Source organism: Myotis brandtii, unplaced genomic scaffold (genome assembly GCF_000412655.1).
Source record: "Myotis brandtii unplaced genomic scaffold, ASM41265v1 scaffold1063, whole genome shotgun sequence".
Classification (NCBI taxonomy): domain Eukaryota; kingdom Metazoa; phylum Chordata; class Mammalia; order Chiroptera; family Vespertilionidae; genus Myotis; species Myotis brandtii.
In genome coordinates, this window is record NW_005353597.1 from 222,184 (window position 1) to 236,497 (window position 14,314).

General features: G+C 46.9%; 1 protein-coding gene across 1 annotated transcript; it reads right to left on the minus strand.

The window, feature by feature from the left end:
• Positions 1–11,058: 11,058 nt before the first annotated feature.
• Positions 11,059–13,807, minus strand: CD93 (CD93 molecule). Its single transcript, XM_005857003.2, has 2 exons — positions 11,777–13,807; positions 11,059–11,369 (listed from the first exon to the last, which is right to left on the minus strand). The coding sequence occupies exons 1-2, from the start codon at positions 13,552–13,554 to the stop codon at positions 11,345–11,347; spliced, it is 1,803 nt and encodes a 600-aa protein (XP_005857065.1). The 5' UTR covers positions 13,555–13,807; the 3' UTR covers positions 11,059–11,344.
• Between the last annotated feature and the right edge of the window lie 507 nt (positions 13,808–14,314).

The following is a 14,314-nucleotide window of genomic DNA, read 5'->3' on the forward strand; positions in this document are numbered from 1 at the left end:
CAAAAAACAAAAAACAATAGAAAAAGAGAATCAGAAGGAAAAAGTAAGTTCTAAAAGCCAAAATCTAGTAAACAAAAGGGCAGGCTTAACCCCAATAAACTCTGACGCCATCAGTGTGAATGTCTAGAACAGGTAAAACTAAACCATAGTGACAGAGCAGAACAGTATTTGTCTATGGAGATGCGGATTGACTGGGGGGAGGGAGCACAGGAAACTTGCTGAGTGAAGGAATGTTCTGTGTATTGATTAAACAATGGTTGGGGAGTGCATATATTTATCAAAACTTATGAAGTTGTATAGTAGGAATTGGTTATTTTCTCTGCATATCAAACATACTTCAATTTTTTTAAAAAAAATTAAATAAAATTTTTCAAAAAGGCTGCCATGCAAGGCCATGTAGTAAGCATGTGAGGGTGTCAGTGGTACACTGATGATGGAGGACCAAAGTGAAGGACAGCCAGCCTTGGCTGCAGCAACACTGGGCTCCCATCTCTGAACTCTGTCATGTGACAAAAATAAGCGTTCTGTTAACCAGGCTTTATGATGTTCAGGCACATTCACAGCCAAATATTACAAGTTTATTTAACAAACAAGTGGAACCAGAATAAAATTCTTAGAACAGATAATGAACAGTATTGATTCCTTTGCATGCATGAAAGAACATTTATAATTCACATCTATTCTATACAAATAGATGTAAACAGTGAGGTAAGTGCCCCCAAAGATGAATTTTAATAGGCTAAACAGCTTAGCTAAAAATCTTTAACGAACATTATTTCTCCAACAAACCTTTATTTTGTTTTATTTCAATTTTGGTTTGTTTTCTTGTTTCTTAAGCTAATGCATGCCTTCATGCCAGACCATATGACTCCAAACTTTGAAATAACAAGGCCCAAATGAATCATCTTTTCCTATACTCAGAAAAAGATAAATGCCTCATGCCGAAGACCAGTCAACATGTAACTGAAGTTAACAAGCAGCATTCAGTTGTACCCACAGATTGTTAAGCATCAAACCCAATCTCTGAGCATCAAAGAAGCTGTTCTAGGCATCTGGTCTGCTCTGTGCAATGGAAAAAGCCTTTTAATGAAAGGCCATGACTTTGTTGTTGACACTGGTTTCACTTCAAACTTGGCATCTGCAGTGCCCAAGAGCTTTTCCAAGGTTGTTTTTGCTTATAAATTTTAATAACATGAAAGGTTGTTTTCTTAGTAAAAGATGATCCCTTAAAAGTGCTGGGCCTAAAGCCAAAGGATAGAGGTTTGCCTGTGGCCACCTCTAAGAAGGAAGTGTAGTTAGATGACATGAAAAAGGGAGGATAAAAGAAAGAACCCAGCACTGTGAACTGGAAAAGTTAATAGTCAGCATTGGGGAGAGGAAGTGGGCTTGGAGCAGACAGAGGAGGCCTTTTCTTCATGATGTATTTGAATGTTTCGATGGAGGCCAGTAAATGAAGGGAATTGATTCTGGTGCTGGCTTGGAGGGAGATAGAGAGAAGATTGGTCATGGAAAGTGGTGTTTCCAATCATTAAAGCTTAGCAGAGGATTTACACAGACATCCAACAACAGAGAAAATTCAGGTAGTGAAAGGCTAGCTCTAGCCCACAAGAGTCATTTATTTGTTATTACCTCTGAAAAAAAATGAAGTCCAAAGCAATTATGTCTTATTGTTTTATAAAAATTCAGACCACAAGTATTTATTGTAAGTATTTATTTTATTTACAACATTGATAAGCAGAAGTTTAATATCAACTTTATTGAGCTATAATTACATACCCATTTAACAGGTATGGTTTGACGAGTTTTGACAAATGAGAACACCCACATGTGGATGGTGATCACCACCCAATCAAGACACAGAATATTTCCATCCATGTCAGGGTCCTTTGTGGTTAGTTCTCACTCCCACTCTCATGTAACCACCGATCTACTTTCTACTTTCTATCACTAATAATTACCGTTACCGATTCTCGAATTTCATAGAGATGGAATCATACAGGGTGTATTTATGTGTATATATATCTTATTGTTGACAGTATTACAGATGTTCCCCATTTTCAACAGTTTGGCCCTCCTCCATCTACCCCCTGCCCTACCCCAGGCCTTCACCACACTATTATCTGTGTCCATGGGCTATGCACATCTATCTATATATATAAAAGCTTAAGTGACTGAATGACCAAACCAACAACAGGTCAACAGGTCGCTATGATGCGTACTGACCACCAGGGGACAGGCGCTCAATGCAGGAACTGCCCCCAGGTGGTCAGTGCGCTCCCACAGGGGGAGCGCCACTCAATCAAAAGCCGGGCTCACGGATGGCAAGAGGGGCCAGGATGAGCAGGAGTGGCTTGGGCTCCTCCCTGGCTGCCTGCGCTTTGCGCACTGCTACATCCCTCAGGGGATGTCAGATTGTGAGATGGTGCAGGCCAGGCTGAGGGACCCCACCAGTGCACAAATCTGTGCACCAGGTCTCTAGTATATATATAAGTTCTTTGATTATTCTAAACACCCTACCCTCGGAGCTCTGTCAGTTTGTTCCATGCATCCATGCCTCTGGACCCATTTTGTTTATCAGTTTATTTTATTCATTAGATTCCACATATAAGTGAGATTATTTGATATTTATCTTTCTCTGACTGGCTTCAGGTATAGGCTTATATGTCTGGCTTATTTTGTTCACCATAATGCTTTTGAAATTCATCCATGTCATTGTGTTTATCAGAAGTCTATTTCCCTTTCTTTCTTTCTTTTAATGAGGAGTAGCCCACTGTATAGATAAACCACAATCTTTATCCATGTATCTGCTAATGAATATCTATGGTGTTCCAGTTTGAGGATCTAAATAAATCTCCTGTGTATATCTGTGGCCAAGACTTTGTATGGGTAATAGATTCATTTCCCTTGAATCAATATCTCAGAGTGGAATTGCTGGGACCTATGTGCATGTTTAACTCCTTAAGAAATTTGCCAACTGTTTTTGAAGAGGTTGCACCATTTCCATTTCCATCAGTGTCTGTGAGAGTTCCGGTGGAGAAGTAGCCTTTGATGGCAGGGCATAACTAAAAGGTGATTTATGCTGAGGCATAGAGAAGTTAGGCATACTTCACCCCCTCCTCCTCCTCTACTACTACACATGAACATCATTTTGACCAAGACAGAATGGCGATGGCCACTATGGGGGTCACTGAGGAAGTAGTCGTGGGATCTGCCCTCAGATCATGGGCCTCAGGTTGCTCAATCTCTCTGGGGATAGCAGAGAGCTTTTGAGTAGTTTAGCTCGTGTGTGAGGTGTGTGTGCGTGTGTGTGTGTGTGTGTGTGTGTGTGTGTGTGTGTTTGGGGAGTTCACAAGTGTAAGTATATTTGATTGGTTGTAAGATATTTTAAAATACCCATAATTGCTTAATGCTCTGCCTTTTCTATTTGAAATAGGTTAATAGGCCAGGTTGTCACTAGTTGATAGTTTTTAAATTGCAGGTCCAGTTCCCATTCACATTTAATGGGAGGCAATGAGACCTCATGATTAAGAGTGAGACTGGAAGATTCCACACCCCTACTTCATCACCTGTGAGCTGTGTGACTGTGGGCAAGTTTTCTAACTTCTCTATGCCTCAGCTTCCTTATCTGTAAAGTGGGGATGGCAATGCTGTCTGTTTCTCAATAAATAAATACCACTTTCCCATCTGGTAAGAAGTAAAATTTCAATGAATTTCTCCCCTATGTTGCTTTAACAACATATTGAGATAATACACCCAGTTGGTCTTTGGTTTAAAAAATATTTGAACTCAGCTATGCGAAGCACTGTATGATCCACAGTAAAGATACATCTCTGCCCTGAAGTGCCTTAGAGTCTCTTAGGAAGACATGACATGTAGCCACTGAGCCTTCATGTGAGGACAGTAGAAAATCCCTGAAAAAGAAGCCCTATTTCAAGTACCCAGCTTCTTCCTAAGGAAATCAAGCCATGGCTTCAAAGGAATGAAGGAGTGTTTATTGAGCATCACTAAGTGCTAAGCCCTTGTCTAGATGCCTTGACCAAAAGACACAAACTGCTGCTGTGGGAGAGTTTACATATGTATAAATATAGACAATAAATTATAAATGATAATGTCTAAAAGGAAATTATCTACTATGCTAGAAGGTGGCCAGAGCTTTGGAAAAAGCAGGGCAAGCAAGGGTCATTGGACAAGCAAGGGTCACTGGGGAGATGATACCATTTCATAACCTACTATGAGAGGAAAGGAAGATGGAAAATGTCAAAGAAAAAGTCAGGAAACATGGGACACAGACCAATTTAAAAATTGTTTCCAGAATAAGAGTGAAGAGAATGGACAGGAGGGTATACTCACAAGAATAAGAGAAGAAAATTACCCCAAACTGAATAAAACAGTTCTCCAGGAGGAGTCCTTAACGCGCAGCAGCTTGATCCAGAAACCCGTCAGAAAGGGGAAATCTTGGGCTCCATCCCAGACCTGCTGTCTCTAAAATTCTGGGCTGAGACCCAGCTGTCTGGGTGTTAACAAGCCCTGCAGGGGGCTCCGGGGGACCCAGGGGACCCCAGCAAGTGCTTAGAAACGACCCAAATAAAGCACCCTCCTTCGATGGAAAGTGCTCGCCTAATGCAGGCAGGCTAGGGGGAAGAACCACACCTCAGAACAGAAGAGAACAAGAAGATACTAAAAGCATCCAGGGGAGGGACAGGGGAAAAAAGAAATCACTTAGGAAAGAAAACAAGTCATTTGACACTAGCCATCTCATCATTAACAAAGGCTGCGAAAAAGCAAGGACACCGTCCATACCTGCAGAGCTCCGAGGAGAGCAAGTAGTTTACATCGCAGACATCGCTGTTTAGGTGCGCCATCGTTGGGTGGGGGGAAAGGGCATTTCAGTCATGCAAGGATGCTGAAAACCTACCCTTTCGTGGACTTCTCAGAAAAAGGCAAAAACAAACAAACAAAAACACTCAGTTTGGGCTCCATTCCTATGAAAACCAACTCCAAGGCAATCAGGGAAGATGAGAATCCTATAAAATTCATGGCTTCTAAATAGGTGTTGACTGTGAAACCGCACAACTATTGACAAATAAAGTTTAGATGCATCAAGATAGGTGGTGGTGACGAGGTTTGGGTAGTGTGAGAGGAAGAGGGAAAGAAATAGCAGAGTTCGGCAATTTTTGTCTTTCTTTTTCAGGGAGAAGGATATCGCTAATGATGAACATCAGACATTCAGAGAAAGGCATAGGTTTATGGAAGTGAGGTAAAACATTAAGGTAAGCATTTGAAGGATACAAATAGTCCTTATAAAGTTTCAGAATATTAGAGGGAAAAAGTAGAACAAAGAAACCTCAGTGAAACCAATAATAGACAAGAAAGAACAGAAATGCTAAGAACGTGATACAAATAGAATAGACAAAATTAGCCACCACATTTACTAGTAATCTCATTAGTAATGTAAATAGGCTAACTTTTCCCATTAAAAGAAAATTATATCCTTTTTTTGCCCTGGCCAGTGTGTTCAATGGTTAGAGCATCAATGGTTAGAGCATCAGCCTACACACCAAAGGGTCTCAGGTTCAATTCCTGATCAAGGGCACCTACCTGGGTTGCAGGTTCAACCCCTGACCCTGGTCAAGGCACATGCGGGAGGCAACCAATCTATGTGTCTTTCTCACATGAATGTTTTCTCTCTCTCTCTCTCTCTCTCTCTCTCTCTCTCTCTCTCTCTCTCTTTTCCCTTCTCACTCTTCCCTTCCACTCTCTCTATAAAAAAAATCAATGGAAAAAATATCCTCCAGTGAGGATTAACAACAACCAATAAAAAGACAAAGGCTTTTTTGATTGGATAAAAGAAAAAGAAAAACAGTGAAATTCAACATTGTTGTTTACAAGAGAGAAACATAAAAGGACATAAGAAGGCTAAAAATAAAATTTAGAAAAAAGTGAAAACTGAAAAATGTTAGTGTTCACCACATGCAACAGATTAATTAGGCATGTCGGTATGTTTGTGGTGCATGTGTGTGTGTGTGTGTGTGTGTGTATGTCGAGGGCCAGCCATAGTTGTTCATATTAAGATATAATTTCTAACTGTATTTTGTTAGTGACAAGATTGCTAAAAGGATCAGCTTTAATTAACCCTGAGTGACGAGTGTTTTAGCAGGTGTCCTGTCCATTAGCATAACAGCAGAGCACTTGAACTCACCTGAGCCCCATTCCTGTCAGGACACAATCTGAAAGGCAGGTGGATTGGGAACTGACCACCATCTGCTGCCCAACTTCCACTCACAGTGAGATCCATGCAGCCAAACAACAGCCAACCTAGTCAGCCCATCTACTTAGTTAAATAAATCCAAAATGCTTTGCCAACAGTGTGATGATAACGCTCCTGTGATCATTAGAGAACAGTATTTTTGCATCACTCCAATTGGACGTTTACTCCTGCACCAGATGTCACCAGGGCAATTAAAAAGATGCAGAGAATTAAATGGTGACGATGGAGGCCCAAGGAGTGGACTCTGATTCCAAAGGCAACATTTGGAAGCATTCAATCCACCTGGTTTCAGCAGCTGGGACACTGGTCACACTGCAGCCCATGTATGTCCATGTCCCTGAGGGCAGAGTGCTGAGGCACAGTGTGGGCAGCAGGGCACTGCCTTGCCCCACCCAGTGCTCTGGGCTATTGCTGCCTCCAGTGGGTGAAGACGTGGAAATGGGGCAGTCAGGTTACCTTCTTTTAGCAACTGCTTGAAAAAGAAAATGGATACAATTAATGATCGTACATGCACGTCTGCCACACATTTTGAGTTGTTATGAAATATATATATTAAATATTTTTATTGATTTCAGAGAGGAAGGGAGAGGGAAAGAGAGATAGAAACATCAATGGTGAGAGAGAATCATTGATCGGCTGCCTCTTGCACACCCCCTACTGGGGATCAAGCCCGCAATCAGGCATATGCCCTGACCAGGGATCAAGCTGTGACCTCCTGATTCATAGGTTGACATCGACCATTGAGCCACGCCAGCTGGGCATGTTATGAAATATATTAAAGCAAGTTGACAACAAACATATTTCAGACTTTATTAGAATAGTTGTGTGATACAAAGTACAAAAGACGACAAACCTGCCACTCGAGGCTGACCCAAGATGCCGCTCAGTTTCTCAGAGTTCTGAGAATCAGTGCCCTGTTCAAGCGTGCCCTCCCCCCCAACCTGCGAAGCACTCATGCCTGGGATGAAAATAAACCCCGCATTGAAAGCCCATGATTCCAGAATTAGTGGAACACAGTTTAAATACACGAATTTAAAACTACTTACATTCTCACTTAACATTCATGAAGTGACTAGCCATTTACAATCACACCTACCATAGCAGAACAAGACCTAGCATACAATCTAGTTCAAGCTTAAGCCAAATATGCAAAAAGAACTTCAGCCCAGGGGAGCAGAGGACAAAATCTGCTGTGGGGAGGGGAGAAAACCCTTGCCACTTTGCAGATAAAAGAAACTATTCGAGAAAGAAATTCTAGAGTTGCTTCTTAAAATAAATGGGCATTAACGCTAAGAACAGATGAAAGCACAATTTTTTTAAAGCACGTCAGTTAATATTAGTTCCCAAAATCAGGAGGTGGGGAATTTTGATTATTGTCTTTTTGGGTTTTTTGTTGTTGTTCATTCCATGAACCACACATATCTAAGCAGTGGGTTTTGCAGCCTGACAGAAACAGATGTGCTCGGGGCTCATATCTCAGATTCCCACACTGGACCTATTGTTTAAGGTGATGGAAATATGTAGAGCCATTACATGATTTGCAGCTGCTAGAAAGCATTGCTTTCCTGTTTTCCTGTTCCAGACAATGGCAAAGTCCAGGAGAAAAATAGCACAAAAGGCTTTCCTATATTTGCCTTTAAAAACTGCATTATTTTGAAGTTTGTACTATTTTTGTCACATCTCACCTCTTTTCTTTTAGTTTTCACATGTTTGTGGACAAGAAAGTTGGAGTAAAAGTAACCAGTGCTGAAATGCATATTCTTCAAAGATCTCTCGTGAGGAGGCCAGGTGCCAGCACAGCAGGCTCAGACAGGTGCTCAGGTGCTCATGCTTAGAACATAAACGAGAACAGCGACACGCACATGTGCGTTTAAGAGAAAAGAGATTCATTCCCTCCTCAGGTCCGCCTTCATGATGGACATGAGCAGGTATCGCACGCTTAACTTTTGATTCCACTTGTTTGCCTGATCATGAAAAGATGGGAGGAGGAGCCTTTGCCAAGGTTGCTAGGCTACCACTGAACAACACTTAGGGCTAGAGTTGGCCTTGCAAAGCCTGACGGGGACCGCACCCCAGAGTCCTCCTGCCCTCAACTCAGAAACTGCTTAATTCACCCACTTACTGCTGCTGGGAAAACGCCATGTGGATGTGTAACATCACAGTGTCACCACCCCGATGGTCAAGCTGCCCTCAACAGCTGCGTGTGCCTCGAGGCCGCACTGCTGAGCAGTGGTGGGTCCTGCTCACCATGCCCACCACCCCCTAGGCCTTGTTGGATAGTTGCCCCACCCTCGATTTCCTCCACGCCTCAGATTCCCGAGGGGGAAATGTCCTCTTGCATCAGGCTCTACAAATAGTAAACAAGAAAAAGAAGCAATGACTGTCCCTAAAAGAAAGAAATGGGCCTAGTGAGGTGCATAATTAAAGGTGTCCTCCCCCTTTTCAATTATCTGCCTTGGAAGGTGAAAGGTAAGAGGAAGTAAGTTTGTCCCAGATCTAGGTTTTCCAAGAGTTTCTTAAAATGATTGAACTATGGGAAATACTATTTGGACAAAAGTCTCCATCGCCTTTGAGCCTTTGCTAAGTAGACCCTTCTCCCTCTGCCCATCGTCTCACTTGTCCTGCTGCTCAGCAGGTCAGAAACAGCAGCACCTGGTCCGTCCCCACCCAGGGACGTGGTTGGAGGGTGTGCACATGGCAGGGCCACCTCTCCCCATGCTCAGCCCCCATCCACTTCTCTGACTGTGTCATGGCTGAGCCACCTGGGCCCCTGTGAATAAATGGGAAGTTCACCAACGGCCACACAGCCCACAAACACTTGTGTATTCACTGCGGTGGCCCGGAGCTCTCCAGTACAAGGGTTCAAGTACTCAGGCAGAATTATAGCAGTGTTACAGGGGAGAATAAAGCATCTGTTTGAGGCCAGTAGTTTCATCAGTTTCTCTGCCTGAGGTCAATGCAGGTCGAGGATCTTGGCCGCTAGTGGGCAGTGGCATGAGAGCAAGAGACCTCACTGGCATTTGGGGGGCCAACTCAGCCAGAGCAGATTCTGAGAAACTGCTATTTATCAGCCCTTTTAGCCCCTTGGGGGCCCTAGAAGAACTGAACACAGAAATGAGAGTGCATGTTAGTAACCTCAGCCAGTCCAAGGCCCGCAGGATCACAGAGGACTTGGGCAAAGCCCAGAGTAAGATCGTCTCCTTCATCCCAAACGAAAAGAAAAACTGTAAAAACCTAGGGGGAAGCTGTTGAATTTGCATTTATTTCATATCAGTGCAGATACTGGTCAGCAACAGCCTTTCAATCACCAGTTGGTTCCCATACAAGAGACTGCCAGGGTCCTGTGATGAAGGGGCACAGCTTTGGTCTCCTAGAGTGTCAGACACCACTAACTCCAAGTCCCATGGTCAAAAAAAATAATAAACTGTAGCACCTACATTTCAAATTTGGCAAAAAAAAAAAAAAATGCGTACTGGACTCTGAGGGCCAGGTGTTAACCTCTGGGACTGTTGCATTTCTAAGGCAAAACCAGAAACAATGGGATGCCCTCCTTTGGAATCTCTGGAAGGAAGCCCATTCCCTCTGGACGTCTGCATGGCGGCAGCAGACAGCCCCCAGGGACCAGAGGCCTTCCAGGGCTCCTCAGGCAGCGGGCACAGCCTTGACCCACCCCCCCACGCCCCCAGGGGCTGGAGGCCTCGCAGCTCCTCAGGCAGCGGGAACAGCCTTGACCATCCCAGCGGCTTTCTGGCTGCACAGGCAGAACCTCACAGTACTGACCACATCGCAAGGGGAAATCTTGGCGAAGTGAGCCTTTGAACATGAGGATATAAATTAACGTTGCTTTGAGCAGTTTTTATAGTTGCAAGAGATTTTAGTTATTCTCTCTCCTTTCCCTCCTCCAGACCCCCTCTTAAAGAAAAAGAGAAAAAGGGGATACAAGTTCCTGAAGCAGCATGGGGACTGTCATGGTGCATGACTGGCCCCCGGCCCTTCTGTGTGCTGCAGCCACACATCAGGATCAAGTTGTCAGGACTGAACTGTGCTAATGTCGACAGTGAACCGGGCTAAAAAGCTTTATGATGCCAGCAAGGCATCTCCCTCACGTGTCCTTTGGAAACAATCAGAGCGAACGACTCTCTAGGGTGCCCTCCATCTACAGTCAAAGCACCGAAATGCAGAGCTGCCTGAGGTGAAGGCAGGGACGCGGGGCAGGCGGGGCGGGTGTCTCCGGATGCGCAGGCTTAGAGACAGGTTGCCCCTGGCGTCTTCCCTGTGAGTGTTCAATGCCTCCGCAGTCAAGTCTGTGTTCACATCAGAGCATTTAGATGAAATTAGATTCAAGTGTTTGTGGAACAAACCCTGGCCTCCCTCTGCAGCACTTTTGATTATTTTCAAAACCGTTGTAACTCGCTTCATACAACTTTACCCACATTTTTCAAGTTTCTAGCAAATGAAGACAAGACTCTCAGACACTTAAGAACGAGACATGTGATTTCTAAACTCCCTACCTCCTTGCTAACTAAGTGGATTTCTGGTCGCTGTGGAGGATTTCAACAACATCGAGGTCGGCAGGACTTGTGATGGGAAAATGCATGAATGTAAATGCAAAGACATGTTTTCAGTCCTAAATACGTTCCCTTTGACAAAAAAAAATAACTTCTTACATAATTAAACAATAATTTACTTAGTCGCCATTATACTAGTTAGCATTTATCAGACCCCTTTTCTTCTTCGATGACTCCAGTGAGCAGAGAAGCCCATTAGCACCTGACATAATCCAGAACCAGTGCAGAAAAAGGAAATCAATCGTATTCGTATTTGAAAAGGGAGACTGAGTGACAATTGTTAATATTCACAAAATTCCCCGCCATGACACCGCAACGCATGGCTTCCACTCTGGGAATAACACACGCATTTAGGATACACCTGAAAGTCCCACGTGGCCAGGCTTTTAAGGAGAAAGTTGACAATTGTTTGCTAAGATTCCAGTCCAGTCTTTCAGAAGGATGTGGGTCCCTCCATCTGAGCTCTGAGGATGGTGGCAGCTGACTGGCAGTGTCTCTGGGGCCACCTTCAGCAGTCTGTCCCAGGTGTTGGACTATGGAAAACAGAAGGTGACAGCGTTGGAAGCTGGTGGGCCCTGCCCTGTGTGTCTAGACCCTGGGGGAGGGAGCTGCAAGCAGATCAACTGTCCTAAGGGAGCTCAGCATGCCTTCGGGTTCACAGCAGGACTGGGCTTACTGTCCAGCTTGGACAGTGCCTGCCCCTGCCCTCTACCTGTTTGTGGGATTGTTGCCCACCCCCCCTCCCTGTGTCTGCCCCCTCCTGCCCTGGGCAACCTCATCCTAAGGGAGCTCAGCATGCCTTCGGGTTCACAGCAGGACTGGGCTTACTGTCCAGCTTGGACAGTGCCTGCCCCTGCCCTCTACCTGTTTGTGGGATTGTTGCCCACCCCCCCCCCTGGGTCTGCCCCCTCCTGCCCTGGGCAACCTCAGCCCTCTTTACCTGTACTGGTTCTCCATGGCCCTGCTCTCAGCTCTCTCCGGAACCCAGGAGTAGCTGTCTGCCGCGCTCTGGGGCTTCTTCTCCTTCTCCTCCCTCTTGGCTCTCCGCTTGCGGTAGACCAGCAGCCCCAGGGCCAGAGCCAGCAGGAGTAAGATGGCCGCCACAGTGCCGAGGATATAGAACAAAAGCAGCTTTTGCCAGTCGGGGTTGTCATTCTTTTGTTGGGCAATGAGATCCCTATCCGTAGACTCCTCGTGACCAGTGGTGGCTGTGGGGTGATGGCTGCTGTACTCCATCCAGATTCCAGGGGACCCAGTGGTGGCCAGAGACTGGGGTGACGTAGGGGTGATAGAGGCATTGGATTCAAGGAAGAGTCTCCACCCGGTGGATGCCACCTTGGAAGTGCCCTCAGGACCCCCAGTTGGACTTGAGGTTGTGGTAGAAGGCCTGAGGCTCCTTTCTCTATCTCCTGTGTTCTGCTCCTGGGGGGTCTCAGCAGATGGTCCCAGGAACGTGGGGCCTGTGATACAGGAGACCCCGTCGGGAGCCAGCTCCATGCCTGGCAAGCAGGTGCAGCGGAAGGACCCTTGCGTGTTGAGGCAGTAGCCTTCACAAAGGCCACCCTCGGGGCTCGTACACTCATCCACATCCTGACAGGCCTGCCCTCCGGGGCTGCTGGGCTCGTAGCCCACCCAGCACTGGCAGTGGAAGCTCCCAGGGGTGTTGACACACTCCTGTTCACAGGGGGAGGCCTGGCACTCGTCCACATCTACACAGTCCTGCTGAGTCGCGTTCAGCTGGTAGCCTTCGGGGCACTGGCACGTGTAGTTTTTCCAGAGGGACTCGGGGACGCATGTGGCCACTCCTCTGCACGGGCTGGAGCTACAAGGGTCCCGGGAGATACAGGTCACCAGGTCATCCAGCAGCCTGAACCCCGGGCGGCAGCCGCAGCGGAAGGAGCCACCCTCCCCCTCCAAGCATTCCTGCTGGCAGCCCCCGTTACCGAAGCTGCATCCGTACTCAGCGCTGGCACAGAGGGGTCCCGAGATGCCCCAGTCAAACACATCAGTGGCCTTCTCCTTGCACAGGAAGAAATGCTGCCTAATCTCATCCCTACAGGCCACATTGGCCACCGAGGCGAAGGGCACAGCCTCCAAGGAGGAGCTGGTGGCCTGGAAAGGAGTGGTGTAGTTCACCTGGCCTGGGCCCCCCAGGGCCAGGGGCCGGCACATGCCTTTGAAGCTGAACTTGCACACGAAGCCCTCGATGTTGTTTACAGGAGCGCCCAGGCTCCCACAGGGGCCCTCAGACCACTTGGGGAGGTGGCTGGAGAGGGAAGAGACGGACGGGTCCAGCATCAGGGACACACAGCGCTTGGAGATGCAAGTGTGCCTGGCCTCCTTGTACCAGTTGGAATACAGTGTGTCCTCCCCACCGCCCACCCAGCTGAAGCCCTTCAGGGGCAGCCTGGGGTCCAAGCACTTGCCCCTTTCTCGCTGGAGTCCTATCCAGAACTTGCCTGTCCAGGGCGCCCCAGGCTGTAGGAGCTGGGCCAGTGCTCGCTGGATGTGCCGGGCCTCCTCCTCAGTCCTCACTGTGGCCAGGTTGCCCCCGTCCTTGCTGCAGAGAAGCTGGGCCTCGGCGGCAGAAAGCTTGCCCCAGTGGGCCGAGTAGCAGGCAGTGCCCGCGCACACCACGGCCTGTGTGTCAGCACCAGCCCCCAGCCAGGGCTGGCTCAGCAGCGGCAGCAGCAGCAGCAGGCTGGCGGAGGTGGCCATCGCGATCTCCGTGTCGCCCTCGGCGGGGGCTGGAAGTCTGACAGTGACCGTGCCCGCCCCAGCCAAGCTCAGAGGGGAGCCGAGGGCTCAGACGCTGACACTCTGGCACAGAGAAGAACACAAAGGCTGCAGGCTTTGCACGTCCCCCTGACCCAAGGCGCATCCTGTGCTGTTGTATTTCTTATTTCTCACCGGATACTGGGACTTCCTGCAGTGAATAGTTTTCTGACTCCTGTTGCCTTCATCATGGTTTTGTTGTTCATAAAAGGAGCCAGGCGGCTTTGCTGGGTCCCTGGCTGAGCTCTGGGAAAATGTGGCCACATCGGGGGAAGGCAGCCCGGGACACTGGCTGCTTTATTTTGGATCCATTCTCTCCCATCCATACGAGGAGCTTAAATGGCATGCTACAGAGCGAGGAGGGAGTTTCAGGAGCCAGGAACTTGAACATCTCACTGAGCAACCCATAACAAAATTCCACTCTGGTTTGCAAGCAACCAGAAAGAGGAAAGAATCCTCAGACTTGACACACGAGACCACGGATGGTTATCATTTTCAGCCTTTTTTAGAAGCAAAGTGGATTTTTCTTTTCCTATCTCACGTTCCCTTCAGTTTTGAGAGTCTTTTCCCTTTTATTGCCCCCATCATGAACTTTAAATAGAGAGGCAGTTTTTAAATAGGAACTGGGCCGTGGGAATGTCTGAGTGTCTCATACAGCACCAAGCGCCTCGAGAACATCAAACCAAATTGGGCGAAATTTCGC